At 50.6% G+C, this 27,027-nt stretch overlaps 2 protein-coding genes and 1 pseudogene across 3 annotated transcripts in view; 2 read left to right on the top strand and 1 right to left on the bottom strand.

The window, feature by feature from the left end:
* Nucleotides 1-441: 441 nt before the first annotated feature.
* On the top strand, nucleotides 442-530 carry LOC127492533 (U6 spliceosomal RNA; annotated as a pseudogene).
* Nucleotides 531-3,329: 2,799 nt separating this feature from the next.
* On the bottom strand, nucleotides 3,330-6,057 carry LOC100009166 (leukocyte protein). Of its 2 annotated transcripts, none has more exons than XM_008260453.4 (4): nucleotides 5,779-6,057; nucleotides 5,399-5,500; nucleotides 4,208-4,300; nucleotides 3,330-3,706 (listed from the first exon to the last, which is right to left on the bottom strand). In XM_008260453.4, exons 1-4 carry the CDS (start codon nucleotides 5,956-5,958, stop codon nucleotides 3,587-3,589), a joined length of 495 nt encoding a protein of 164 aa, XP_008258675.1. In that variant the 5' UTR covers nucleotides 5,959-6,057; the 3' UTR covers nucleotides 3,330-3,586.
* A 12,879-nt stretch (nucleotides 6,058-18,936) lies between these two features.
* Nucleotides 18,937-27,027, top strand: part of PTPN23 (protein tyrosine phosphatase non-receptor type 23) — a 40,838-nt gene continuing 32,747 nt past the window's right edge. Inside the window, exon 1 of the mRNA XM_002713335.5 lies at nucleotides 18,937-19,178. Within this exon, the coding sequence (XP_002713381.1) occupies nucleotides 19,095-19,178 (84 nt within the window). The 5' untranslated portion in view covers nucleotides 18,937-19,094. The remainder of the gene's footprint in view (nucleotides 19,179-27,027) is intronic.

Genomic DNA, 27,027 nt, shown 5'->3' with positions numbered 1-27,027 from the left:
AGGGCCAGGAGCCTCTTCCAGGTCTCCCACATGGGTGCAGAGGCCCAGCACTTGGCCATCTTCTACTGCTTCCCAGCACATTATGAGGGAGCTGGATCAAAAGTGAAGCAACCGGGGCAGGTACTGTGGTGTAGAGGGTAAAGCCGCCTGCAGTGCTGGCATCCAGTATTGTCACTGGTTCGAGTACCAGCTGTTCCACTTCCTATCCAGCTCTCTGCCATGGCCTGGAAAAGCAGTGGAAGATGGCCCTCCCATGTGGGAGACCTTGCACCCACATGTGAGACCAAAAAGAAGCTACTGGCTCCTTGGTTCAGCCTGGTCCAGCCCTGGCTATTGCAGCCATTTGAAGAGTGAACCAGCAGATGGAAGCGCGCTCTCTCTCTCTCTCTCTCTCTCTCTGTCTTTCCCTTCTGTCTGCAACTCTGCTTTGCAAATAAAGAAATAAATCTTAAAGTATACTAAGATTGGAACAATACAGAGAAGATTAGCATGGCCTCTGCGCAAGGATGACACTTGCGTTCCATATTTTAAAAAAAAGAATCAAGAGGAATTAAGAAAGCTTATGGAAACTTTGGGACAGAATTTTAAGAGGAAATACACAAGTTATTGGAGTTTAAGAGGGACTTGAGAAGGCCAAACAGGGAAATAGCATATTCAAAGATGAGGCAAGGGGCCGGCAACGTGGCTCACTTGGTTAATCCTCCACCTGCGGTGCCGGCATCCCATATGGGTGCTGGGTTCCAGTCCTGGTTGCTGCTCTTCCAGGCCAGCTCTCTGCTGTGGCCCAGGAAGGCAGTGGAGGATGGCCCAAGTGCTTGGGCCCTGCACCTGCATGGGAGACCAGGAGGAAGCACCTGGCTCCTGGCTTCGAATCAGCGCAGTGCACTGGCCATAGCAGCCATTTGTGGGGTGAACCAACATAAGGAAGACCTTTCTCTCTGTCTCTCTCTCTCACTGTCTAACTCTGCCTGTCAAAAAAAATTTTTTTAAAAAAAGATGAGACAAAAAATTTCCCAAAGCTACAGAAAGATACAACTGAACAGATACAGGAAGATCAGAGGTCACCAGTCATAGTCAACTCAATTAGGTTTACCCCAGGGCATATATAATCAAGTTCTCCAAAGTGAAAGCCAAAGAGAATTATCAAATCTTCAAGGTAAAATAAAGAACCTATAAGGGTATCCCAGTTCACTTAATGGCAGACTTCTTGATATAAACCTTACAGGGGGCTGGCTCAGTGGCGTAGTAGGTTAATCCTCCGCCTGTGGTGCTGCATCCCATATGGGTGCTGGTTCTAGTCCCAGCTGTCCCTATTCCAGTCCAGCTCTCTGCTGTGGCCCAGGAAAGCAGTAGAAGATGGCTCAAGTCTTTGGGCCACTACAACCATGTGGGAGACCGGAAGAAGCTCCTGGCTCCTGGCTTCAGATTGGCGCAGCTCTGGCCATTGCAGCCAGTTGGGGAGTGAACCAACAGATGGAGGACTTCTCTCTGCCTCTCCTCTCTCTGTGTAACTCTGACTTTCAAATAAATAAATAAATCTTTAAAAAAAAAAAGTCTCTACAATAAACAATGCTGGGAAAATCAGACGTCCACATCCAGGAAATGAAACTAGACCTCTATCTTGCATTATATTAAAAAATGAATTCAGGATGTATTAAAGACCTGTTACAATTTGAATAGCATTTGACTCCCCAAATTCATGCAGACATTTAAACCCCAATGTCTTATGTTAATGGTTAATGGATTAAGGTTAATGTTCACACTGATGCTTAAGACTGGAGGCTTGATCTAATTATGGCATCTAGGAGGTAGGCCTAGTGGGAGACTCTTACAAGAGGATTTGTTTTATAAGCCAAATTTGGCCTACCTTCTCTGCTTCCTGGATCCCATTGTGATCCTATGCACGCATCCCACCATCTGCCATCATTAAATGTCAGACCAACCAGACTGTTTGATCTTAGACTGTGAACCCATAAAACTGCAAGTCAAAATAAACCTTGCTTCCTGAGTAGCTCCTCTCAGGTGTTTTAGTTAAAGGAATGGAAAGCTGACTCATACAGGACTCTACATTACAGCCTCAGAAATTAGAGTTTATTGTTTGTTTTGTTTTGTTTTTGAGAAGTACAGACAGAGCTCCCATATGTTTGTCACTCCCCAAATGCTTGCAATGGCTTGGAACTGGACCAGGCTGAAGCTAGGAGACAAAAACTCAATCTGGGTCTCTCACATGGGTAGCAATCTCCACTGCCTGTCAGGACCTGCATTAACAGAGCGCCGGAGCCAGGAGCTGCAGCCGGGTACTGAACCTAGGTACTCTGATATGGGACATGGCATCCGACCTGGCATCTTAGCCACGAGACAGTTTTCATTCGGTTCTGTCCAAGTCTTGAAGAAAGAGCATGCTAGTGAGACGAAGAGGGCACTCCTCCATTCAACAAGTGCGTGCTGAATAACTACCAGTGCGCCAGGTTTGGTTCGGTTCTCAGGGTTGAGGAGACATCGAAAACCAAGACCAAATGTTTGCTGGTGGACCAGATGTAACTTGTGAGACCCGGAAGAGGGTAACTTGGGTGGACAAAGTTGTCAGCAGCTGACTAGGGGGGCTGAAGGAAAGGTAGGCTTAGGGGCCAGCCTTGTGGCATTATGGATAAAACCGTGGCCTGCAACGCCAGCATCCCATGTGGGCACTGATTAGTGTCCTGGCTGCTCCAATTCCTAGCCAGCTCCCTTCTAATGGCCTGGGAAAAGCAGTGGAAGATGTTCAACAGGGTCCCTTCCACCCATGTGGGAGACCCAGATGAAGCACCTGGCTTCAGCCTGGCTCAGCCATCCAGGGAGTGAACCAGCAGATGGAATCTCTCTCTCTCTCTCTCTCTCTCTCTCTCTCTCTAACTCTCTCTCTAACTCTTTCAAATAAATAAGTAAATCTTAAAAAAAGAAAAAAAAAAGGAAGAAAAGGAAAAAAAAAAAAAGAGGCTTAGAGGAAAGGTACTGAGACCAGCTCCACAGGGAGGTGTTGAGGAGGCAGTCTGATGTGTGTCTGGGGTTCAAGGGAGAAGTTCTGGCGGGAGCTTTGTGATAAAGGCAGGGGCATGAAGAAACTTAAGGCAGTGTTGGGGTACATGACTCCGCCTTGAACCCTCAGGTCAGCCCTTGGGTGGGACGCCTCTGTCCCCATCTCCGGTTTCTCTCCATGGTCCCTGCCCTGACCCACGGGAGGCAGATCCCCCCGTTCCGAATCCTCCATCGAATGCCTCGGTGGTCTCCTCACCCCAAGTTGAGCCAGTCCACCACCTACCACGTCATTCATCGAGCCATTCACTCCGTCGTTTCTTTCAGAAGCATTTTATTGAGACTCTCCTGTGGTTCTCACCCAAGGGCGGTCTGACCTCCCCCCACACCCCCATCCCTGGCCTGAGAAGTGTCTGGATATATGAAGGGCAGAGAGCAGAGGTTACCCAGGGTTCTGCACAAAAAGAACCTGGACTGTGCAGGAGAGAGGGTGCTGAAGGTGGCGGGCGTGGCGGGCGGGCGGGTAAGGGAAGGTCGCGCTGGGGATGCAGTGCACCTGCTCCGTTGCCCAGCGCTAGAAGTCTCTCAGGATGTTGCTGATGATGTTGTACTTGGCATTCTCATACAGGTCCCGGACCACAGGCGGCAGCCTGGTGCTCTGAGCCTTCAAGGCGGCTGCCTCAGGCTGTGGGTCCTGCTGGACGAGTGACTCTAGGAAACTGCAGACAGGGTACTGTCACCTAGTCCCCACCATCCCCTCCCTGCCTGCGGCCCTCCCTCAAGGCTGGGATGGGGAGGCCCAGGCAAGTCAGAGGCGCCCTGGGAGCCCAGAGGGCTCAGGCGGGCCTAGACGCTGGGACTCATTTCCCTCCTGGCTTCTGTTCTGCCAATGTGAGATTAGGGGCAGGGGGCGTTTCCAGATTTCCCAGGGCCAGGGCGGGGGCAGATCCTGAGGAGCTCCCCAGAGAGGTCTCTCCTTGCTGCCCATCATCAAGATCTATCCCCTCCCCTAAACCTCCAAGCCTCTCCCCTTCCAGCGACTTGTACTGCGAAGGGCTCCCCCGGCCCCATTTTCGAGAGGAGGAAACTGAGGCGGCCTCGGTGGCCCGGAAAGAGCCGCCGCTAAGGGCACGGGCGAGCCGGGATAGGGCTGCAGGCGGGGCAGGGAGGCTCTGCAGCGCGCACGCAAACTCACCTCTGGCTGACGCCTTTGGTCCCTGTCACAGCGGAGGGTCAGAGCGCGCACCCACCTGCGCCTGACGAACGCGCCCCTGCAGATTCGCTCCTCCTGCGGGGAAGGGGGACCGGGGCTGGAAGTGTCCGGGCCATCGCCCACGAGAATGGTGGAGGCCCGGCTGTCCGGGGACGTCTGAGCCCCGAGGGCCAGGTAGACCCACTTTGGGATTTTCCCAAATCCGTCGTCAAGCCAGAGCCCGAGGTAAGGCGATCTCTGGGAAAGCGGACTAGCAGGTGAACCCGTCAAAATAAAGGGCGCCCGTGTGAATTACTAAACGGGGAAAGGCATCTGCGAATTAGCTACCCAAAGGAAATCGCATGTGTGTAAAAGTGCATGGGGTGCAGGAGTCAGAGGACCAGCCATCGCGGTTACTTATCTGTCCCTGGGCAGTGGATTTGCAGGAGATTAGAAAATAACTAGTACTTTTTTTAAATGTGGAGAAGCAAAAATAAGAACATGTTATTATCTGATTTAGTTTTTAAAAACCAATGATCTTTAGGTGGGTTATAGTCACTTTTTCTTCTTTTTATATTTAGTCATTTTCAGCATGTATTGATTTTATAATAAGGATTTGTAGTAATTTATGGTATAGAGAAGCAATAAGGAGAAATCTGACTTTAAAAAGGCTTTCACAGTGGGCCTGGGTGTGGTGGCTTAGTGGGTAAAACCACAGCCTGCAACACCAGCACCCCACACGGGCTTTGTTTCCTGTCCCAGCTGCTCTACTTCCCATCCAGTCCCTGCTAATGGCTTGAGAAAAGCAGTGGATAATGGCCCAAGTGCTTGGGTCCCTGCTACCCACAAGGGAGACCTGGATGGAAATCTTGGCTCTTGGCTTCAGCCTGGCCCCAGCCTGGCTGTTGCAGCCGTCTGGGGAGTGAACCAGCAGATGGAAGACCCCCTCCCTCCCTCTCCCTTGCCTCTCCTCTCCCTCTCTCCCTTCTCCACACACCCCCCCCCCTTTTGTGTAACTCTGACTTTCAAATAAATAAATCTAAAAAAAAAAAAAAAAAAAAAAGCCTTCCATATTGAGACCTCAGGTGCAGTGGGTGCAGTGGATGCAGTAGGAGGAGGCAAATGCCCTCCCCTTGAGACCAAGAGGGAAGGGACCTGTGCTCCCAGGAGCTGGGGGCTGGAGGGAAGACTCACCCCGCCCTCTCTGAAGGCACAGTTTCCAGGCTGTCTGTCCAGAGTGAAAATGCACACCGTCTCTTTAATCCTGAAGTTGAGTGGGATCCTGGATTTGGAGTTCTAAAGAAACAACAGAAAACTGCCTATTCCCACCAGCCCAGCACCAAGTGCAGGCCTGATCCCCAGACCCCACAACAGGTGAAGGCCCGAGTTTGCCAGCCAGCCAGTCTTCAGACTAAGATTACATTCTTGACTTACCTTCAGGTGGGAGAAACGTAATAATAATAACAGCTAACGTTAACTAAGTACTTCGTGCCTGCCTAAGGCTGTGTCACCCTCTCAGCTGTGAAGCAGGAGGTACCTGCCGCGTCGCAGGCCTGGGCCCCAGAAACACTCACCAGACTAGGTGGTGGGGTGGCTTCCAGCAGGCGGAAGAGGGGCTGGCCCTGTTGCCCCTCATTGTAGAACTGCAAGGCCTGGGCCACAACCTCCTCATATCTCAGACGGCGACGGGGGATGGCACAAGCCACCACTGCCAAGCCCACCAGCACCACTAGTACCTTCCAGACCCCTGCCATTGCTTCTTCTGTGGGCCCTGCCGTTCCCAGATCCTTTTTAGATGCTACTTGGGCCACCTTGCCCAAGGGCTGCTGGCGACATGCAGGGCTGGGCCTTCCTGAAAGGGGGCCACCCCTTCCCTTTGCTAGTGACCAAGTGTTGGCCAATGTTCTGAAATACCATTGACTAAGAGAAGCAAGCAGGTTTGGGCAACAGACCAGGGCCTAGGAGTGAGGTGAGAGCTGTGAGCTGGGGGTAGCAGACCTGTGTGATGCTGGGCAAATCTCTTCACTCTGGGCCTCAGTGCCCCCACAGGAGGCCCCTCCAACTCTGATAGCCCAGGACTCTGTGGCATCTCTAGCTGGCCCAGAATCTCTGGATTCAGTGTGTAACAGTTACTCTGCCAAGTTCATAAAGAGATAGTCCAACCTGAGGCTGTACTTAGACTGACATCCATAATGTTACATACGTTTCTCCCCCCTTTTAAAAGATTTATTTATTTATTTAAAACTTGAAGTTACAGAGAGGCAGAGGCAGAAAGATAAAGAGAAGTTTTCCATCCGCTGGTTCACTCCCCAAATGGCCGCAATGGAAAGAGCTGGCCCAATCCGAAGCCAGGAGCCAGGAGCTTCTTCTGGGTCTCCCACACGGGTGCAGGGGCCCAAGTGTTTGGGCCATCTTCTGCTGCTCTCTCAAGCCATTACAGGGAGCTGGATCGGAAGTGGAGCAGCCAGGAATTGAACTAGTGCCCATATGGGATGCCTGCACTACAGGTGGCCGCCTTTAAATGTTATGCCACAGTGCTGGCCCCTGTTACATACATTTTTTAAAAATTGGTTGTCTGGCCGGCGCCGCGGCTCACTAGGCTAATCCTCCGCCTTGCGGCGCCAGCACACCGGGTTCTAGTCCCGGTTGGGGCGCCGGATTCTGTCCCAGTTGCCCCTCTTCCAGGCCAGCTCTCTGCTGTGGCCAGGGAGTGCAGTGGAGGATGGCCCAGGTGCTTGGGCCCTGCACCCCATGGGAGACCAGGAAAAGCACCTGGCTCCTGGCTCCTGCCATCGGATCAGCGTGGTGCGCCGGCCGCAGCGCGCCGGCCGCGGCGGCCATTGGAGGGTGAACCAACGGCAAAGGAAGACCTTTCTCTCTGTCTCTCTCTCTCTCACTGTCCACTCTGCCTGTCAAAAAATAAAAAATAAAAAAAAAATTGGTTGTCATGGCCGGTGCCGCGGCTCACTGGGCTAATCCTCCGCCTGTAGTGCTGGTACCCCAGATTCTAGTCCCGGCTGGGGAGCCGGATTCTGTCCCAGCTGCTCCTCTTCCAGGCCAGCTCTCTGCTGTGGCCCGGGAGTGCAGTGGAGGATGGCCCAAGTGCTTGGGCCCTGCACCCGCATGGGAGACCAGGAGGGAGCACCTCACTCCTGGCTTTGGATCAGCGCAGTGCGCCGGCCGTGGTAGGGGGTGAATCAACGGAAGGAAGACCTTTCTCTCTCTCTCTCTCTCTCTCTCTCTCTCACTGTCTAACTCTGCCTATCAAAAAAAATTATCTATTTATTTGAAAGTCAGAGTTAAAGAGAGAGAGAGAAAACACTCTTCCATCTGCTGGTGTACTCTCCCAAAGGCTGCAACAGCTGGGGCTGGGCCAGGCTGAAGCCAGGAACCTGGAATTCCATCTAGGTCTCCTACATGATTGACAGGATCCAAGGACTTGGGCCATCTTCTGCTGCTTTCCCAGATGCATTAGCAGGGAGCTGGGCTGGAAGTGGAGCAGCTTGGACTCAAACCCAGGCATCAACCTAACCCACTTTGCCACAATGCCAGCCCCATGTACATAATTATTTTAACATTGAAATGCTCTGCATTTCCTGGGGGTGGGGAGAAAAAAGCCTCTAGTGAAATGAAAGTGTTAGATTCTGTAATGTGTTTGTTCCTGGACTTTATGAACTCCAAACAAATGGCTCCCCATGGGGCCAGCGCTGTGGCATAGTGGGTAAAGCCACCGCCTGCAGTGCCAGCATCCTATTTTGGCACCAGTTTGAGTTCCAGCTGCTCCACTTCTGATCCAGCTCTCTGCTATGGCCTGGGAAAGCAGTAGAAGATGGACCAAGTCCTTGGGCCCCTGCACCTGCGTGGGAGACCTGGAAGAAGCTCCTGGTTTCTGGCTTCAGATTGGCTCAGCTCTAGCCATTGCGGTCATTTGAGGAGTGAACCGGTAGATGGAAGACCCCTCTCTCTCTTGCTCTCGCTCTCTCACTCTCTCTTTGCCTCTCCTTCTCTCTGTGTAACTGTGACTTTCAAGTAAAATAAATACATCTTTAAAAAAAAAATGGAGGCCGGCGCCGCGGCTCACTAGGCTAATCCTCCGCCTAGCGGCGCCGGCACACCAGGTTCTAGTCCCGGTCGGGGCGCCGGATTCTGTCCCGGTTGCCCCTCTTCCAGGCCAGCCCTCTGCTGTGGCCAGGGAGTGCAGTGGAGGATGGCCCAGGTGCTTGGGCCCTGCACCCCATGGGAGACCAGGAAAAGCACCTGGCTCCTGGCTCCTGCCATCGGATCAGCGCGGTGCGCCGGCCGCAGCGCGCCGGCCGCGGCGGCCATTGGAGGGTGAACCAACGGCAAAGGAAGACCTTTCTCTCTGTCTCTCTCTCTCACTGTCCACTCTGCCTGTCAAAAAAAAAAAAAAAAAAAAAAAGGAAAAAAAAATCTTAAAAAAAAAATGGCTCCCCACCAGTTGAGAAGCTCAGGTTGCATTGACAGATGAGGAAAATGAGGCCTGTAAGAGTTAGGACAGTCGGCCACCATAGACAGCTGAGTGCTGAGTGAGTTGCAGAGTGATGGGGAATTGGGAAGAGAAGAGCAACAAGGTGCCCAGGATTCCCCACTCTCTCTGAAAGGCTGCCATGAATAGGAGAACCAGATTGTTCTGTGGCCTCAGCACATGGAGCAAGAACCAAACATGTTAACAAAAATTACCCTGGTGACAGCTGGAGTCCAGCATGGTGGAGACAGCTTGGAGCTGAAACAATGTCTAGGCGACTGATTGACAGGGAAGCTGTGAAAGATCAGAAAGGCTGTCTGATGCCTGGCCTCTCCAGGATCCGTTTCCCCTGCCCTTTCTGCCTTGCAGTTGGGCCCCAGTTTCCTTCTGAGGACCTGCATGGTTCTTTCAACTTAGTCTAAGTCAGCCAGTGTCTTCCATCCCCTCCACCACCAACTCTGGTGATAGGCTCAGGTTCAAATCCCACCTATGCCACCCTCCCAACGCCTTTTTTCATTTTTAAAAATGTTTATTTATTTATTATTTGAAGGCAGAGTTACAGAGAAAGAGAGGGAGAAGCAGAGTGAGAGAGAGAGAGAGAGAGAGAGAGGTCTTCTATCCACTGGTTCACTCCCCCAATGGCTGCAATGAACAGGGCTACGCCAGACCAAAGCCAGGAGCCAGGAGCTTCTTCCAGGTCTCCCACATGGGTGCAGGGGCCAAAGGACTTGGGCCATCTTTTTTCTCAGGTGCATTAGCTGGGAGCTGTGTCAGAGGTGGAGCAGCTGGGATTCAAACTGGCACCTGTAAGGTATGCCAGCGTCACAAGAGATGTCACCCCACCACTGCTTTTAAAAAAAAAAAAAACACAAATAACCTGAGGGTTGGACATTGTGGAACAGCAGGTTAATCTGCCACTTGGGATGCCAACATCCCATATTGTAGTGCCTGGCTGAGTCTTGGCTACTCTGCTTCCTATCCAACTTTCTGCTAATGCACCTCCTGGGAGTTTCAGGCTCCTCATTTTGGCCTGGCTCAGCCCTGGCTTTTGTAGGTATTTGGGGAGTGAACAAACAAATGAAAGTTCTCTCTCTCTCTCTCTCTCTCTCTCTCAAATAAATAAAACTAAACAGTTTAGATTTTTTTTTTTTTTTTTTTGACAGGCAGAGTGGACAGTGAGAGAGAGAGACAGAGAGAAAGGCCTTCCTTTGCCGTTGGTTCACCCTCCAATGGCCGCCACGGCCGGCGCGCTACGGCCGGCGCACCGCGCTGATCCGATGGCAGGAGCCAGGAGCCAGGTGCTTCTCCTGGTCTCCCATGGGGTGCAGGGCCCAAGCACCTGGGCCATCCTCCACTGCACTCCCTGGCCACAGCAGAGGGCTGGCCTGGAAGAGGGGCAACCGGGACAGAATCCGGCGCCCCGACCGGGACTAGAACCCGGTGTGCCGGCGCCGCTAGGTGGAGGATTAGCCTAGTGAGCCGCGGCGCCGGCTAAACAGTTTAGATTTAATGTTTATTTTCTTATGATTTTTTTAACTTTCCATGAGGGTTTTATATGTTTTTTGATTAACATGCAATATTTTTACATATGTGTGATACGTGTGGTGTGATATTTCACTGTATTTATTGGTTTTACAGAGTATATAGTGATCTGTTCAGTGGTTAGCATTTCCATCTTATCATTTCTCTATGTTTGGAGCCTTCAAGTTCCTCTTGTCCAGTTCTTCATAAAACATGCGCTACATTATTGTAAATTAGTCACCCACATTAAATTCATTCCTTCTCTCTGTGTTTGTTACCTATTATCCAATTTCTATCCTCCCTCTCCTCACCCTAATGCTTCTTAGTGTCTCTGGGACTCCGTTTCCCCATCTGTAAGGCAGACATAGAGCTAATGCAGGTAAGGCGCCTGGGCCAGCATGCAAGGCAGAGGAAGCCCAATCACCCAGAGGTGCAGCTAAGAGCCCTACCATGCCCTGGAGTTCTTACCCCTGCCAAGGATGGACAAGGGGCAACCATTAATCAGATTTTACCGATGAGGAAACTAAGGCCCTGGAGGTTAAGAACTGGGCTGAGGGGCTGGCACTGTGGCGTAGCAGGTAAAGCTGCTGCCTGCAGTGCCAGCATCCCATGTGGGCACTGGTTCTAGTCCTGGCTGCTCCACTTCTGATCCAGGTCTCTGCTATGGCCTGCAAAAGCAGTAGAAGATGGCCCAAGTCCTTGGGCCCCTGCACCTGCATGGGAGACCCGGAAGAAGCTCCTTACTCCTGGCTTCAGATCCGTGCAGATTTGGCCATTGCGGCCATCTGGGGAGTGAACCAGTGAATGGAAGACTTCTCTCTCTGTCTCAACCTCTCTCTGTAACTCTGTCTTTCATATAAATCAATAAATCAAGAATGAAATGCTACTATTTGCAGCAAAATGGATGCAACTAAAGGATATCATGTTGAGTGATGTAAGCCAGACCCAGAAAGACAAATACCACATATTCTCCCTTATATATGGGAGTTAAAATTTAAAAGACAAACAGAAAAAAAAAAAGAAGAAGAAAGAAAGAAATGTCTGTGTACCAGTATTTCTGCAAATATAGTTTTGTAAATTTTTTTTACCTTGTCAAACCAATGGTTAGGATGTTATACTACTATAGTTTTAATGATCTGTAATTACTTTAAAATTTACTGTATATGGGTGAAATGGTAATTTTTCTATTCAATTATTATTTATAGCTGTTGTCTGTATTCCCACTTAATTAAGATCTTTGTTTAAACTTATTTGGTGTAGTGTTAAACCTTTTCAGTGTAATGTAAATTTAAAACATGTTATCTCAAAATCTAAAAAAAAAAAGAAAAGGAGAAGGAAAGATGGTGGGAGAGAAGGAGACAGGGAAGGTGGAAGAAGAGAATATCATTACATTCTTAGAATTGTATCTATAAATCACATTGAATCTGTTAAAAACTAGTTAAAATTAAACTAAAAAATTTTATAAAAAAGAAAAATCAATACAAAAAAATCAATAAATATTAAAAAAAAAAAAAAGAGCTGGAGATGCTGGGATTCCAGTTCTGGACAATGTCACTTGCCACATCCTCTGGCTGCTGGAAGCCGAGCTGCAGAGAGAGAGTGGGGACAAGATTCCAAGCCTCTAGCAAGTTTCTCCAAGATCCACCTAGCAGGTGATTTGACCTTGGGGCCCGAGGTTGCAGTGGCAGCTGGAGGATGGAAGAGGCAGGTGTGGACATACCCCGTCTCACCTCAGGGCAAAGTTCTCCACCTGCAGGAGGCAGGAGATCCCAGTCAGGTGAGTGGGTGCACTCCACAGTGACTTACTCCCACCTACTGTGCATGGAGCCAGCACTCCAGGCAGCTGAGGCCCTGGACTCCTTCTGAGTGGCCCATGGCTCCCACAAGCCCCTTGAGATGGCTGAGGCACAAAGTTCTCCCAAGAGGCAGGGATGGGAAGGTTGCTCACTGGGCACTAAGTTATACACAGTGGGGTGACCACAGACAGCAATACAATACTGTATCTCTGAAAAAAAAACAAGAGGAATTTTGAATGTTTTCACCACTAAGAAGTGATAAAAGTTTGAGGAGATAGATGTATTTACCCTGATTTGAACATTACACAATGTATACCTGTTTTGAAATGTCACATGGGAGCCCACAAATACAAAAGGTCTTCAGAAAGTTCATGGAGGGTATGCATTATGAAAAAAAATTACACAGATATTTCAAAATTGTTTGCACAAAAATAAAGTGATGACCTAATTTCAATTTTCCATGAACTTTTGCAAGGACACTCATATGTACCCAGTGGTCCTGGTGTAAGTCCTTGCCCATCCTGGGCCTCAGCTTCCCATTGCTGTAATAGGGTGGCCAGGAGGTGGACACAGAACCCTTGCTTAAGTTGTCTGCGCAAGTGCAGTAGGGTGGAGAAAGCAGCTATGGCCACATTGGTCCTGTGGGGACACACCTGATGTTCCAAAACCAGCACCGTGGACAGCACTCCCCCACGACCCACAGGTTTGGAGACCTTGGCTAGAAAGGCCTCACTTGGTTTCTCACTGCAAAGGCCAGGATGTCTTGAGGTTCTGCCACAACTGGTTGTGCTATTGTTCACCACCAGCACTGGGCAACCTAGGAAGGTATGCGTGGGCAATCCCAACAGCCCCATCTGACTGGGAAGCCCTCCCTATCAACGGCCTGAACTTGGAAGTTTGTTCTAGGCAGGAGAGGCATAAACCCTCCATTGCTCCCTTTCCATCCCCAGGCACTGGCACAAGAGGGCTGCAAGAATTAAAACCAGTTCTGAGCAAGGAAAGCAAGTTCAAGTCTTCTGCTGGGCTTTCATGGATTGTGGCCGTGTTGTGGCAACGCTGTGGCCATGCCACCTCTTGCTGAAGGCGGGGAGGGATCTGTAGATGGACCTCAGAGGCCTCTTACCACCCTCTTCCTTTCCTACCTATTTAAAGCCCTAAGTTGGAGTCTTTCCCAGGGACAAAGTGCCCAACACAGCGAGTTGCTGGAGTGCTGCCAGCTCATGAGCCTCTTGCTGACTTAGTGCACTTATTACTGATGGAGGTGTACCCAGCCCCCCATGGCTACAGAGCGGTCTCTCAGCATAGTCTGAGTTTGTATTTCCTGATTACTGATGAGGTGGGACAACTTTTATGCAGGTTGAGCTCTTCCTGTGAGTTCCCATCCAAGTCGTAGTTGCTTTCTTTTACCATTTTCTTTCTTTCTTTCTTTTTTGTTTAAAGACTTATTTATTTATCTAATTGAAAGGCAGATTTACAGAGAGGCAGAGGCAGAGACAGACAGAGAGAGAGAGAGAGAGAAAGAGAGAGAGAGAGGTCTTCCATCCGCTGGGTTACTCCCTAGATGGCCACAACGACTGGAGCTGGGCTGATCTGAGGCCAGGAGCCAGGAGTTTCTTCCAGATCTCCCACATGGGTGCAGGGGCCCAAGGACTTGGCCCATCTTCTACTGCTTTCCCAGGCCATAGCAGAGAGCTGGATCGGAAGTGAAGCACCCGGGATTCAAACTGGCACTCATATGGGATGTCGGCTCTGCAGACCGGGGTTTAACCCATTGCACCACAGTGCCCCTTCTTGTCTTTCTGGAGAACTCCTGAGAATTCTTTACATATTTTAGATGGTGATTCTTTTTTGGTTATGTGTCTCATAAACATCTTCTCCCAATTTGGTTTTGTCTGTTCACTTTTTTTTTTTTTAAGATTTTACTTTCTTGAAAAGCAGAATGACACACAGAGACAGAGAGAGAAATCATTCACCTGCTGGTTCACTCCCCAAATGGCTACAACCAGCTCAAGCCAGGACCCTTAAACTCCATCTGGGTCTCCCACTAGGTGTTGCACTTAGGCCGTCCTCCACTGCTTTTCCAGGTGCATTAGCAGGGAGCTGGATAGGAAGCAGAGCAGACAGGACTCAAAGCAGCACTCTCATGGATGCAAGTGTTGCAGGTAGTGGCCTAACCTGCTGTGCCCACAACACCAGCCTCTGTTCACTTTATTTCTGATTTCTTTTTACTTTGACGTAATTTCAGACTGACACTGCGAAGTTGCATGAATAATGCAAAGAATTCCTTCATAATATTCACCCAAATTCCCCAAACGTTAGCATTTTTATATCTGAGTGTCTCTCTACCCTCCCCATGCACCCACGCACACACACACACACACACACACACACACTCTTATCCTTCCTACCTCCAGCCCTTTGAATAAGGAGCAGAATGATGCCTTTTCAGTTTTAAATTCTTCAGCATGTATTTCCTAAAATATGTATGCATTACGAAATGGATGATTATCAAATTCAGGAAATTAATGATGATAGACTACCAGTATGAAATCTACAGATATTAATCAGATTTTATAAATTGTCCTAGTAATGTCCCTAATTTAGAGCCAAAGAAATACCATGTCATATGTTAAATTTGGTTATCATGTCTCTTTAGTATCTTTTAATCTGCAACAATAGTTCTTTGTGTTTTATAAAACTGATGTTTTTGGAAATTATAGACCAGTTATTTCATAGGATGTTCTTCAGTTTGGGTTTAGCTGATGGCTCTTCATGATTAGATCAGGGTTGTCCATTTTTGGTGCTTTAGCCTTTGTTAGGGTCTGAAAAAGCCCACCGCCTGAGGAACGACTCCAAGAGACTTATTCTCTCATGCAACCAGCAAAGGGTTAAATTTATTGATCCAACATGTTGGGGCCCTCTGACAAGGACAGAGGAGCAGTGAGGAACTACAGCATAGGGTTTATAAAGGCAAAAACCGCAAAATCGGGATGGGGGAGAGAATACACGGTTGCTAAGCGGTTGCTAAAATCTTACAATCAGCAATTATGATTTTAAGACATAGACAAATCACATCTTCATTATTAGCCCAGGTAACCCAGGTGCAACCTTTCTACTTTTAAGCTTGAGCAATCATGCTAGGGGGTTTTTGTGCGTTGCCAAGGGTGGTGTAGTGCACTGCTATTGTCTGACTATTTGAGATCATAGTTTCAGACCAGAGTCTCACAGTGGTGGGGGGGGTGCTTTCCCAGAATGCAGTCTCAAGTGCTCCAAAATGGAGTCCCTACTGTCAAGGTGCTACTTTACTCTGTCTTATTTTCACAGCTGCACCAGGAAGGTTTAAACCTGTAAGCTTAAGCTTAACTTTTGACACCCACACATATACAATTTTTAACTCTTCACCTTAAGGTATCAGGAAGCATATAATGTAGATTTATCCAATTGCTGGTGGTATTTATTTATTTATTCAATTTATTTGAGAGACAGAGAGCTCTCTTTCACTGTTTTACTCTCCAAATTCCCATAACAGCTGGGACGAGGCCAGGTCACAACTGGGAGCTGACAATCTCAATTCAGGTCTCCTGCACGAGTAGCGGGGACTCAAGTACTTGAGCTATCACCTGCTGCCTCTCAGGGTGTACACTGGCAGGAAGCTGGACCAGAAGTGTAACTGGGACTCAAATGGCATCATAACCCCTATGCCAAATGCCTGCCTCAGCCCAGACTCTTAAGTCCACATGCTACGAGACTTTGAGTGGCCATCGTCACAATCTAGGCCTTAGTTTCCACATGAGTGAAGTGGAGGCAGATGTGTGTGTGTCTTGGAGGGCCCTCCACCAGCTCTGCAGCGTATGATGGGGAGGGTGCCGGGAGGAGTGAGTTGATCCAGTTGCATGGATGTTTGCTGCCCCCTTGTGATGGGGCTGACTCTTCCTGGTACCACGGAATCTCACACTTGACTCTGCTGGGAAATGTGTTAGGAAGACACCCAGATACATTTCTGCTATCTCACCTCCATTGGTCCACCCCTGCCTCAGGACCACAGCACCTGAAGCCCAGGAGGGGCCTCTTGGTCCCTGAGGCCTTTCATATTACTGTGATCCTATGTTATGGGCTGATTGTGCCTCCTCAAATGCATGTGGAAGTCCTAGCCTTCAGCACCTCAGAAGCCAGTGGAGTAGGAGACAGGGTCACCACGTGGAGAAAATGACCACTGACAAGCCACGGACAGAGGCAGCAGAAGAGACCAACTCTGCTGTCCACTTGATCAGGGACTTCTAGTTTCCAGAATTGTGACAAAATAAATGCCTGTTGTGTAAGACACTCAGTCTGTGGTATTTTGTCACGGGAATCCAGCAAACTTATACTCCCTGGAACTCACAGGGCACATTATGTCTGTTGTTGTATTTCAACACCAGAAGCACAATGTGGGACCAAAGTGTTCCCACTGTACCGAGGAAAGTGAGGCCTAAGGAAGGAAACACAGCAGGGCCACAGGTGCCACTCTGTGCAGCTCACATACACGATGGCGATGCATCTGCCTGGCTCATATAAATCCTGGCTAGAGTTCCCTCTCACAGCTGCTCTTCCACCCATGTGTAACGCGCACCTTTGTAGGTTCTTCCTGCCTTGCAAGGTCTTTCCACTCCAACCCTGCCTCTCTCTCTTCCTATTCTAGCCCATACTGACACTGCTTAATCCTGACGCCTTGCTGGCCTCATATCTGGGGCCCGGGCTGCATGTTGTGGCCAAGCTGCTGCCTCCTTCTGAGAGCCCTAAGGCACACTGCTTTATGCTTTTGCATTTCATTCACTATAAATTGTGCAGGGGAGTTTTGCAGGTCATGGGCCTTATCTTCAATTCCTTCACCTCTGATTAGGTGACCCCATGATGGTCTTCCACAAACAAACTCTTTTTTTTTTTTTTTTTTTTGGACAGGTAGAGTGGACAGTGAGTGAGAGAGAGACAGAGAGAAAGGTCTTCCTTTGCCGTTGGTTCACCCTCCAATGGCCGCTGCGGCCAGCACACCGCGCTGATCCGAAGGCAGGAGCCAGGTGCTTCTCCTGGTCTCCCATGTGAGTGCAGGGCCCAAGCACTTGGGCCATCCTCCACTGCACTCCCAGGCCACAGCAGAGAGCTGGACTGGAAGAGGGGCAACCGGGACAGAATCCAGTGCCCTGACCGGGATTAGAACCTGGTGTGCCGGCGCTGCGGCTCAATAGGCTAATCTTCCACCTTGTGCCTTGCGGTGTCGGCACAAACAAGCTCTTTTAAGATGCTGGTCAACTTTTCTTTTTCCTTAAGAAAAAGTTCTGCAACATTTGCATTTTCTTTTTCTTTTACTGTGGTAAATAATACCTAGTATAAAGTTTACAATTTTTTTTTTAAAAGACGTATGTATTTGAAAGGCAGTGTTACAGAGAGAGAAGGAGAGATACAAAGAGATCTTCTATCTACTGGTTCACTCCCCAGATGGCCGCAACAGCCATGGCTGGGCTAGGCAGAAGCCAGGAGCTTCTTTGAAGTCTCCCACATGGGTGTCAGGGGCCGGGGTACTTGGGCCATCGTCCGCTGCTTTTCAAAGGCCAGCAGCAGGGAGCTGGATCTGAAGTAGAGCAGCCCAAATGGGATGCTGGCGTTGCTGGTGGCAGTTTTACCCTCTACGCCACAATGCTGGCCCAAAAGGTTACAATTTTAACTGATTTTATGTGTACAGTTCATCAGCATTTACACTGTTGAGAGACTACCGCCATTGGCCATCTTCAGAACTCTTTTCCATCTTACAAAACTCAGTCTGTGTCTGCTGCCAGCCACAATCACCTGCTCCAGGTCACCCACGCCAGCCATCTGTGGCTCCGGGTCTGCTTCCCCGCCAGATGGCCTCTACACGGACGTCCTCACCCATGGACGCGCCTTTCTCTCCTACCTAGGCTGGCCTGCTTCCCACGCTGGGCTGTGCAAGCATGTGTCCAGCCCCTCCTTCTTCCTTCGCTGCGTCACTGGAGAAAAGGCCGTGGAAGCAGTGGCGTGAGACAGCGCGCGGGGTGATAAGGCTTTATTGGGGATGGGGCATTGGTCAGAATGGAAGCGACAAAGAGCGAGCGCCCAGTGGCTCGGACTGGGGGAGAGGGTACATGGTTGAACGGAGAGAATACACCTGGGCAGGCCAGGCCAGCGGCTCAGCAGAGGCAGAGGGCTGAGCCGCAGTTTGGACTCCCTAGGTTTTTAAGGGAGTCTGTTTACCCACCTCCCCCTCTCCTCCAGGACAAAGGATGGGGAGTCCTAGCGTCTGCTGGGTGAAAATTAGCAAATTCCTCCCGATCTGCTGGAGCTGGGCAGTGCAGAGGGGCTTCCCTGTGAAGGTTTTATTGCCCCATGTCATCAGGCCAGGTAACCCCTTTGGTCCTGAGAGAGAATTCTCCTGGGAGCTTTCCCTGGGGGAGGGCTGGGAGCACCTGGGAGGTTTTCAGGGTCTGGGCGGGACTTTGAGGTGCACGATGCTGGGCTTCTGGAGCTTCCGCAGCAGGTGCGGGTCTTCAGGACTGTCTCACACACACATACCCCCCCGCCCCGCCCCCTTAGCCTCCGGGTCTCCTCCACACTTTCCCTGGGATTGTTTTCACTTCATTTTTCCTCAGCGGCTCGCCTGCCACGTTCTACCCCTCCCCCTCCTCCCCTAGTACCTGCCCCAGTCCTCCACGGCCCTCCACAATGCTTGAGCGGCTACAGGCCCGCAGGTGAACTCCCTAACGCCTTTCTCCAGAGGGAGAATTGCCGGAGCCCCGTAGGAGGAAACGATTCATCACCGCGCTTCGCACTTCAGCGGAGAAGGACTACTATTCCCAAAAACCCTTTCGTCTCCGCAGGCGCGTTCTCCGAGCAGGCAGACTGCGCATGCGCATCAAACATTGCGCCCTTGCGGAAGGCTGCACGAGTGAGGACTGCAACTCCCGGCAGGCCGTGCGACATCTCGCAGGCCCTCGTGACGAGTGACTTCCGGCGTGGAGGGGCGGGGCTGTGCGCGCGGCTGAGCCAGCAGCTGGAGCAGCCAGGGGAGCGGCCCGGTGGCCAGCGGGCGGTGGCCGCCATGGAGGCCGTACCCCGCATGCCCATGATCTGGCTGGACCTGAAGGAGGCCGGTGACTTCCACTTCCAGCCAGCGGTGAAGAAGGTGAGCGCGCCTCCCAGCTTCCCCCATCATCCGCCACGTATCTCCGTCGTCCGCCAGCGCGTGACGCCCCCCGCGCGTCCATCACCTCCACAGGCCCTGTTGCAGGGACGGATGAGGCCAGGAGCGGCCTCTGCAGGTTTTCCTCAGCCTCGCCCGCCCGCAGCCCGGCCTCCCCTTTCCTGCTCACCCCAGGCTGGCACTCGCATCCTCGTCGGAACCTGCTCCCCCAGCCACGCAGTCCCCACCGCGGGACCTCACTTCTTCCGTGTGACGCTCGGGACCCGGTTCGACTCCGCCCCTCCTCCACGCCAGGACCGCCCCGCGGGGGTGCGGTGGGCGGCCACGACCGTGTGGGTTCCACGGCGGGGCCCTCGGTGCACCCTCTGCACTCAGCCGGACGAGGAGGAACGCTTGGGGGGCGGGGGGATTCGGGGGTGTGTCTGAGAGGGAGGGCCGGCCCCCTGCGGTAGGGTATCCCTGACGCTGGCCGAGATTCTGAATGGCCGCCTCACCAGGGTCCTAGTCGGTAGCCCAGATAGAGCCACATTCCGGGTCGTATTTTAGGAGACTTTTCTGCTTTTCATGACGCCAGCGTAGCTCTCCGAGAGACGCCTTGTAATCGGTGGACGGAGACCGGCCACGGCCCCCGGTGTCTGCTGCTCTGGGCGGGCTCACCTGGTAGCCCTGAGGGTCAGAGGGCCCAGGGTCAGAGCAGACAAGAGGAGGACAAGCTGGGAGGCTGTTGCAGGCGGGGGACTTGGTGGTTTTGGCACAGCAGCTGCCAGAGTAAGCCGCAGACCCTGGAAGATGGTGCGCCCCTCAGCAGGGGGACGGAGGAAGGAAAATGGGCTTGGAGTCGTCTCCCAAGGCGCCGTGTCCTCCCTCTTCAGGCGTTCACTTCCTTAGTCCAGTTTGTCTTCCTTCGAGTCCCTCGTTTAACCTCTTTGGGTCTCTTTCCCTTCTCTGTAAACCAGGAAACTAGACTAGCCCATCTAAATTTACTTACATTTATCCAGTTATCGGATGCTAACTTTTCTCCATGTGCTTTTCCACACATGTACTTTTTTCTAAAACGCAGCAGAGTTCCTGTTGGACTGAATGAAGTCAGTATTTTCCTGTTCAGAATTCTCTTGGCCTAGCCCAATTCTTCCAGCGGTTTTTGAGCCTCCCCTGTGTGCTTGGTCAACTTCGGGCTTCGGCTGCAGGCCTCTGCGGTTCTGTTCACAGCTGTAGTGCGGTTCCCTTCTCATGCCCTGTGGGTTCTCTTCTGTGCCTTCGGGTACAGAGTTTGTCCTGCCTAGATGAGTGCCCCCGGGTTTGTCCTGTGAGGTGGGGGGGGGGACCCTTTAATTTCAGTGTATTGGTGCTGTCCATCCTCCAGAGTCCAGGTTGAGCTCGCTCTTCCACAAAAGCTCCTTAATTCTTCTATCTGGATTAATCTTTTCCTTTTCTGAACTTTTCTTAATTCTTCACCTTTTCCCCAGTGACAGTGGGTGTGTTGTGTTTCAGCCCTCCATTCCACTGTAAATTGTACCCTATACATAGTTGGTAATTGACAGTTGAAAGGGAATATGAAAATCTAGATCAAATCTTAGCCCAGAAACTCCTAGGAGATAATTTTTTTTAAGATTTATTTATTGGCCGGCGCTGCGGCTCAACAGGCTAATCCTTTGCCTGCGGCGCCAGCACACCAGATTCTAGTCCCGGTCGGGGCGCCGGATTCTGTCCCAGTTGCCCCTCTTCCAGGCCAGCTCTCTGCTGTGGCCCAGGAGTGCAGTGGAGGATGGCCCAGGTGCTTGGGCCCTGCACCCGCATGGAAACCAAGAGAAGCACCTGGCTCCTGGCTTCGGATCAGCGCGGTGCACCGGCCGCAGCGCGCCAGCCGCAAGCACTTGGCCGCAGTGGCCATTGGAAGGTGAACCAACAGAAAAGGAAGACCTTTCTCTCTGTCTCTCTCTCTCACTATCCACTCTGCCTGTCCAAAAAAAAAAAAAAAAATTATTTATTTATTTATTTGAAAGTCAGAGCTACACAGAGAGAGGAGAGACAGAGACAGAGAGAGAGGTCTTCAATCTGGTGGTTCACTCCCCAGTTTGCCACAGCAGCCAGAGCTGTGCTGATCCGAAGCCAGGAGCCAGGAGCTTCCACCTGGTCTCCCACGCAGGTGCAGGCCAAGGACTCGGGCCATCCTCCACTGCTTTCCCAGGTCATAGCAGAGAGCTGGATCGGAAGAGGAGCAAGTTGGGACTAGAACCGGCGCCCATATGGGATGCTAGCACTGTAGGTGGCGGCTTTACCCGCTACACCATGGCGCTGGCCCCACTCATTAGCCTTTTAGCTTAGGTGGTGTCGGTACTCAAAAAACAATTCTTTTCCTGCACTGGAGAAGGCTACAGAAGCCCCAGTGGCTTGGGAACTTTGCCTGACCTGGACACCCCTCCCCAGCTGTAGAACCCCTGCTCTACCATTGGTGCCTTTGCCCTTCTCAATCCTTGCTCTGAGCCATGGGAATCCTCACTACCATTTACTTGGAAATGAGGGTTAGAATTTAATTTCAGATAGTAGAGTAAAAATTGGTTTTGCTAACCTGTCAAGCCCTTTGTTGAACCCTCATAATAGTCAAATAGAAAACAGTTTTTTTTTTTTTTTCCTTCAAGGACTTCATTGTCAGGAGAGGGGATTTAAAAACTAGAATGATGACATTATGTAAGAATAGCAGTATTTGCAATGTACTAGAGCACAAGCTGAGGGGCCTTCAGGGAAGGCTTGCCAGAGGTGAGTTAGAAAGAATGAATGGGCGTTTTCTAGACAGATAAAAGGCTTCTTTGTGAGGGCCGGACTTTTGATAAAACCTTTCATGGTGGTTAGTATTGATTTTCACTCCTGATAGACCAGCCTTCCATGATGGAATAATGTGAAATAGGAGCCAGGAGAAGAACACACTGGTGTTGAACTGCTGTGCCAGGCTTCAGGCTGGTATACGTAGGAGCCAGGGTTTTCGTGGGGAAATGCTGCTGGCCCTGCACCTTAACCTGTGCCCAGGGTCAGAGTGCTCATGCACTGGAAGCTGATGAAGGGGCACACTTGGCCTTGGGCTCTCATCAGTGAGCAGTTTGGCCACAGGGCTTCAGGTTTGATGTCCTTTATTTTTCCTGTCGTAACACCTGGCCCTAACCAAAGGCACTTGGGCTTCCATGTTGCCTTCATCCCTGATTCGTTTGTTGAACGAATTGTAGTTTAATGTCTGTCTTATCCCAGCCCTGGGAATAGAGTGGTGACAAATCCCTGCCTTTATGAAACTTGACTTCCGGTGATCCACGTAGTCATCCGTCCTTAAGTGCAGGTGTACCATCTGCTGGTTAGCTACCTAGCCCATCAGTTGTGTTCTCCTCTCCCGCCCCCCACCCCCACCCCTGACTGAATTGATCTCTGAACCAGGCTCCTACAGAGAAACTGCCTGCTGTCCGAGCCCCTGACCAGCGTGCCTCAGCCTGCTCCTGATTTCACTGTCCCAGCCCCTCCTGCAGGAATTTTCAGCCGCTCTTCCTTTCTCATTTGGTTGTTGGCCTTGGGAGTCCTGCCTCCTGTTTGTCACCCACATTGAACCCTATCTCATCAGCATCCCTTCGGCTGCCTGGAAGTTGTGCCAAAGTCCTCTGAGTTCAGACAGGTTTTGGCATCCTGTCAGGTGGTTGGCCTGCACTACAGTGTATGCTCCTTGTTGCGGCCTCTGATGGTTTCTCTTACATCCAGGTGGAGCCCACTTTTTCAGGTTTATAGAATTTTTTTTCCCCGTTTAGAGTCCCATGGAATAGCCAACTCTTGGGAAAAACGAGTTTATACATACATGTATGCACAAAGAAAGGTAAATCAGAGGACTAGAGGCCTAAAAGGCCCCGGCTGCCCAGCGAAGGGCAAGGGACATTGCCAGCTCCCAATGGCAGTAACCTGTCTTTTCTCTTATTTATTTATTTTTTTAAGATTTATTTATTTACTTGAAAGACATGGTTATAGACAGATGGAGAGACAGAGAGAGAAGCCTTCCTTCTGCTGGTTCAGTCCCCAAATGGCTGCAATGGCTGGAGGTGGGCTGATCTAAAGCCAGGAGCCAGGAGCTTCTTCTGGGTCTCCCATGTTGGTGCAGGGGCCCAAGCACTTGGGTTGTCTTCCACTGCTTTCCCAGGCTATTAGCAGGGAGCTGGATTAGATGTAGAGCAGCTGGGACTTGAACTGGGGCCCATAGGGGATGCCAGCACTACAGATAGATACTTAATCTGTGTCACAGCACCAGTCCCCTGTCTTGTCTCTTATCACAGGTGTGGAGTCACCCAGGTGTTGTGTCAAAGCCCGCTTGCCCACATGTGTTTTACAGCAGAGTTGTACAGATGACCTGAATCGTCTGTTTCATTCTTCTCTGACCTTACTCTCACACATCAAAGGCGTAGCTTCAGTTCACTCAGGGTTTAGACCAGATTCTTTTCTTTCCTTGGGAAGTAATAAATACTTGGCGTGTGGGGAGTGCTTAGTGGGTGTTGGTTGAAAGACCTGGTCTGATTCTGGCACCCTCAGGGAGATGTAACTTGAGCCCTCCTCAATTGCATTGTTCAGACAGGCCATTCAGAAGAGATGGGAGAGAGAGGCCTCCCTTTGATAGCTTGACCTGTAGATTTTTAAAATTCTGACATGGGCTAACAGACTAAAGATTTCCCTTGGCAATGCTCCTTTATCTTAATTCAGTTAGTCTCTGGAAATTCAGTGGCTAAGCATGTATTGTACTAATTAACAATATTGTATGTGGGACTCAACACGTACAACAATATTGTGTGTGTATTTCTGTGGAACAACCCAAGGATGCCCTGTGTCTGAGTCAGCTGTGGAAGTACAGGAAAAAGAAACACAGTGGTGAACAAAGGTAATACACATGTGATTCCTTTTATTGCCTTCTTGGCTTATGGCTTTAATTAATGTGAATTAATAGATAAGAACATGCTAATACTATGACAAGGTGACCTGAGGGACTATCCCTAGTACAAGGGTCCTAGCACTACCTCTGGTTTTCTTTCTTTTTTTCTTTTCTTTTTCTTTGACAGGCAGAGTTAGACAGTGAGAGAGAGAGAGAGAGAGAGAGAAAGGCCTTCCTTCCATTGGTTCACCCCCCAAATGGCTGCTATGGCTGGCGCGCTGCGCTGATCCAAAGCCAGGAGCCAGGTACTTCCTCCTGGTCTCCCATGCGGGTGCAGGTCCCAAGCATTTGGGCCATCCTCCACTACACTCCTGGGCCACAGCAGAGAGCTGGACTGGAAGAGGAGCAGCCACGACGGAATTGGTGTCCCAACTGGGACTAGAACCCAGGGTACCGGCACCGCAGGCAGAGGATTAGCCTAGTGAGCTGAGGCGCCGGCCTGGTTTTCTGTTTCTCTAATCTGTAAATAATGGCAGGACCCAGGATAAGCGTTTACAGTTTTTTTGTTTGTTTTAACATTTATTTTTATTTATTTGAAAGGCAGAGTTAGAGAGAGAGAGGAGAGACAGAGAGATCTTCTGTCTGCTGGTTCACACCCCAAATGACTGCAACTGTCAGGGTTGGGCTAAATTTAAGCCAGGAGCTTTTTCCAGGTCTTCCACCTGGATCCAGGGGCCCCAGTACTTGGGCCGTGCTCCACTGCTTTACCAGGCAAATTAGCAGGGAGGTGGATCAGAAGTAGAGCAACTGGGACTCAAACTTGTCCCCATGTTGGACACTGGCTTAACCATGCTACCGTGCCAGACCCGCTGGCTACTTTTGGTCTGTTGCTGGGCTGTCTACTCAACTTTCATCAGAGCCTCAAACTCCTAGGCAGACCTTTTTTTTTTTTTTTTTTTTTAAAAAGAAAAACATTTTATTTGAAAGGCACAGTTCCGGGGGCGGGGGGGAGGGGGGGACGGAGAAAGTCTTCCATCTACTAGTTTACTCCCCAAATGGCCTCACCGGCCGGAGCTGAGTCAATCCAGAGCCAGGAGCTTCTTCCAGGTCTCCCATGTGGGTGCAGGGGCCCAAAGACTTGGGCCATCTTTTGCTGCTTCCCTAGGCCATAGCAGAGAGCTGGATCAGAAATGGAGCAGCCAGGACTCGAACCAGCACTCATGGGATGCTGACACTGCAGGCGGTGGTTTTACCCGCTAGGGCACAGTCCGGCCCCCTGGCCAGACCTTAAAGAGACTGGAACAAGATCTTTGTTCCTTGCTTTCAGACTTTCAGGTAGTGTTCCTCTTTTTTGGCTGGGGGAAGGTCAGCAATTACAGAGGATTTTTTTCTGGGCTAAAAAAGTAGCTTGGTGGGGCCGGCGCCATGACACACTGGGTTAATCCTCCACCTGCGGCACCAGCATCCCATATGGGCGCCAGTTCTTGTCCCAGTTGCTCCTTTTCCATTCCAGCTCTCTGCTGTGGCCTGGGAGAGCAGTGGAGGATGGCCCAAGTGCTTGGGCCCTGCACCCCATGGGAGACCAGGAAGAAGCTGTGTGAACAGCTGGGCAGGTGTTCTTAGTGATCTCATGTGAAACCTCCTTTCTGGGGCCCTCAGATGTCCTTGCTATGCCTTTGCCCTCTGTCCCAAGGGGCCTTTAAACTGTACTTTTGGTCATTTCCTCCAATCTAAGGGTGGGTCAACTAAAACCTTTTACTGAAAGGATTAACCAAAAAACATCCTCCTATTTAGATAGTTAAATGTTTATCTTATAGCTTAGGTCATGGTTCATATTTAGGGTTTGTTTTTGGGAGAAGGAAGAGGGTAAGTGAGGAGTGGAACAGAGGACTGTTTAATCAGGAAGCTGGAAGATGGGCTTCAAAGTGTGAACCTCCTAAAATTATTCGGAAACTTTTGTGTTTGTCCATAGTTGAATATTTCTAGAATAATTTTTTAAAATGTATTCACTTTTTAAAAATGTTTTTTAGGGGCCGGCGCCACGGCTCAATAGGCTAATCCTCCACCTGCGGCGCTGGCACACCCGGTTCTAGACCCGGCTGGGGCGCTGGATTCTGTCCCGGTTGTTCCTCTTCCAGGCCAGCTCTCTGCTGTGGCCTGGGAGTGCAGTGGAGGATGGCCCAAGTGCTTGGGCCCTGCACCCCATGGGAGACCAGGAGAAGCACCTGGCTCCTGGCTTTGGATCAGCGCGGTGCGCCGGCCGCAGCGGCCATTGTGGGGTGAACCAGCAGAAAAAGGAAGATCTTTCTCTCTGTCTCTCTCACTGTCCACTCTGCCTGTCAGAAAAAAAATTTTTTTTAGGCTGATTTCTTTTTAAAGATTTATTTATTTATTTGAAAACAGAATTACGCAGAGGCAGAGAGAGAGAGAGAGAGGGAGAGGTCTTCCATCCACTGGTTCACTCCCCAGATGGCCACAACAGCCAGAGCTGCATTGATCCGAAGCCAGGAGCTTCTTCCAGGTGCAGGGACCCAAGGACTTGGGCCATCTTCCACTGCTTTCCCAGGCCATAGCAAAGAGCTGGATCAGAAGTGGAGCAGCCAGGACCTGGACTGGCGCCCATATGGCGGCTTTATCTGCTGTGTCACAGAACTGGCCCCTCTTCTTTTCACAGATTTATTTATTTGTTTGAAAGTCAGAGTTACAGAATGAGAGGAGAGAGAGGTCTTCTATATGCTGTTCACTCCCTAGATGGCTGCAACGGCCAGCACTGGGCCAGGCTGAAGCCAGGAGCTTCATCTGTCACCCACATGGGTGCAGGGACCCAAGCACTTGAGCCATCTTTACTGCCTTCCCAGGCCATTAGCACAGAGATAGATTGGAAGTAGAGCAGCCAAGACATGAATCTGTAACTACATGGAATGCTGGTGTCACAGCCTGTGGCTT

Source organism: Oryctolagus cuniculus, chromosome 10 (genome assembly GCF_964237555.1).
Source record: "Oryctolagus cuniculus chromosome 10, mOryCun1.1, whole genome shotgun sequence".
In the NCBI taxonomy this organism is placed as follows: Eukaryota; Metazoa; Chordata; class Mammalia; order Lagomorpha; family Leporidae; genus Oryctolagus; species Oryctolagus cuniculus.
This window is presented reverse-complemented; position numbering and strand designations above follow the sequence as displayed.

What these genes read in the sequence shown, in the direction of transcription:
- LOC100009166 (XM_008260453.4), bottom strand. Translation starts at nt 5,958, where the DNA reads ATGGCAGGGGTCTGGAAGGTACTAGTGGTGCTGGTGGGCTTGGCAGTG. An exon ending in CCACCCCACCACCTAGTCTG is followed by an intron (nt 5,501 to 5,778) that starts GTGAGTGTTTCT and finishes TTGTTTCTTTAG; the next exon opens with AACTCCAAATCCAGGATCCC. An exon ending in GTGCCTTCAGAGAGGGCGGG is followed by an intron (nt 4,301 to 5,398) that starts GTGAGTCTTCCC and finishes CCTTCCCCGCAG; the next exon opens with GAGGAGCGAATCTGCAGGGG.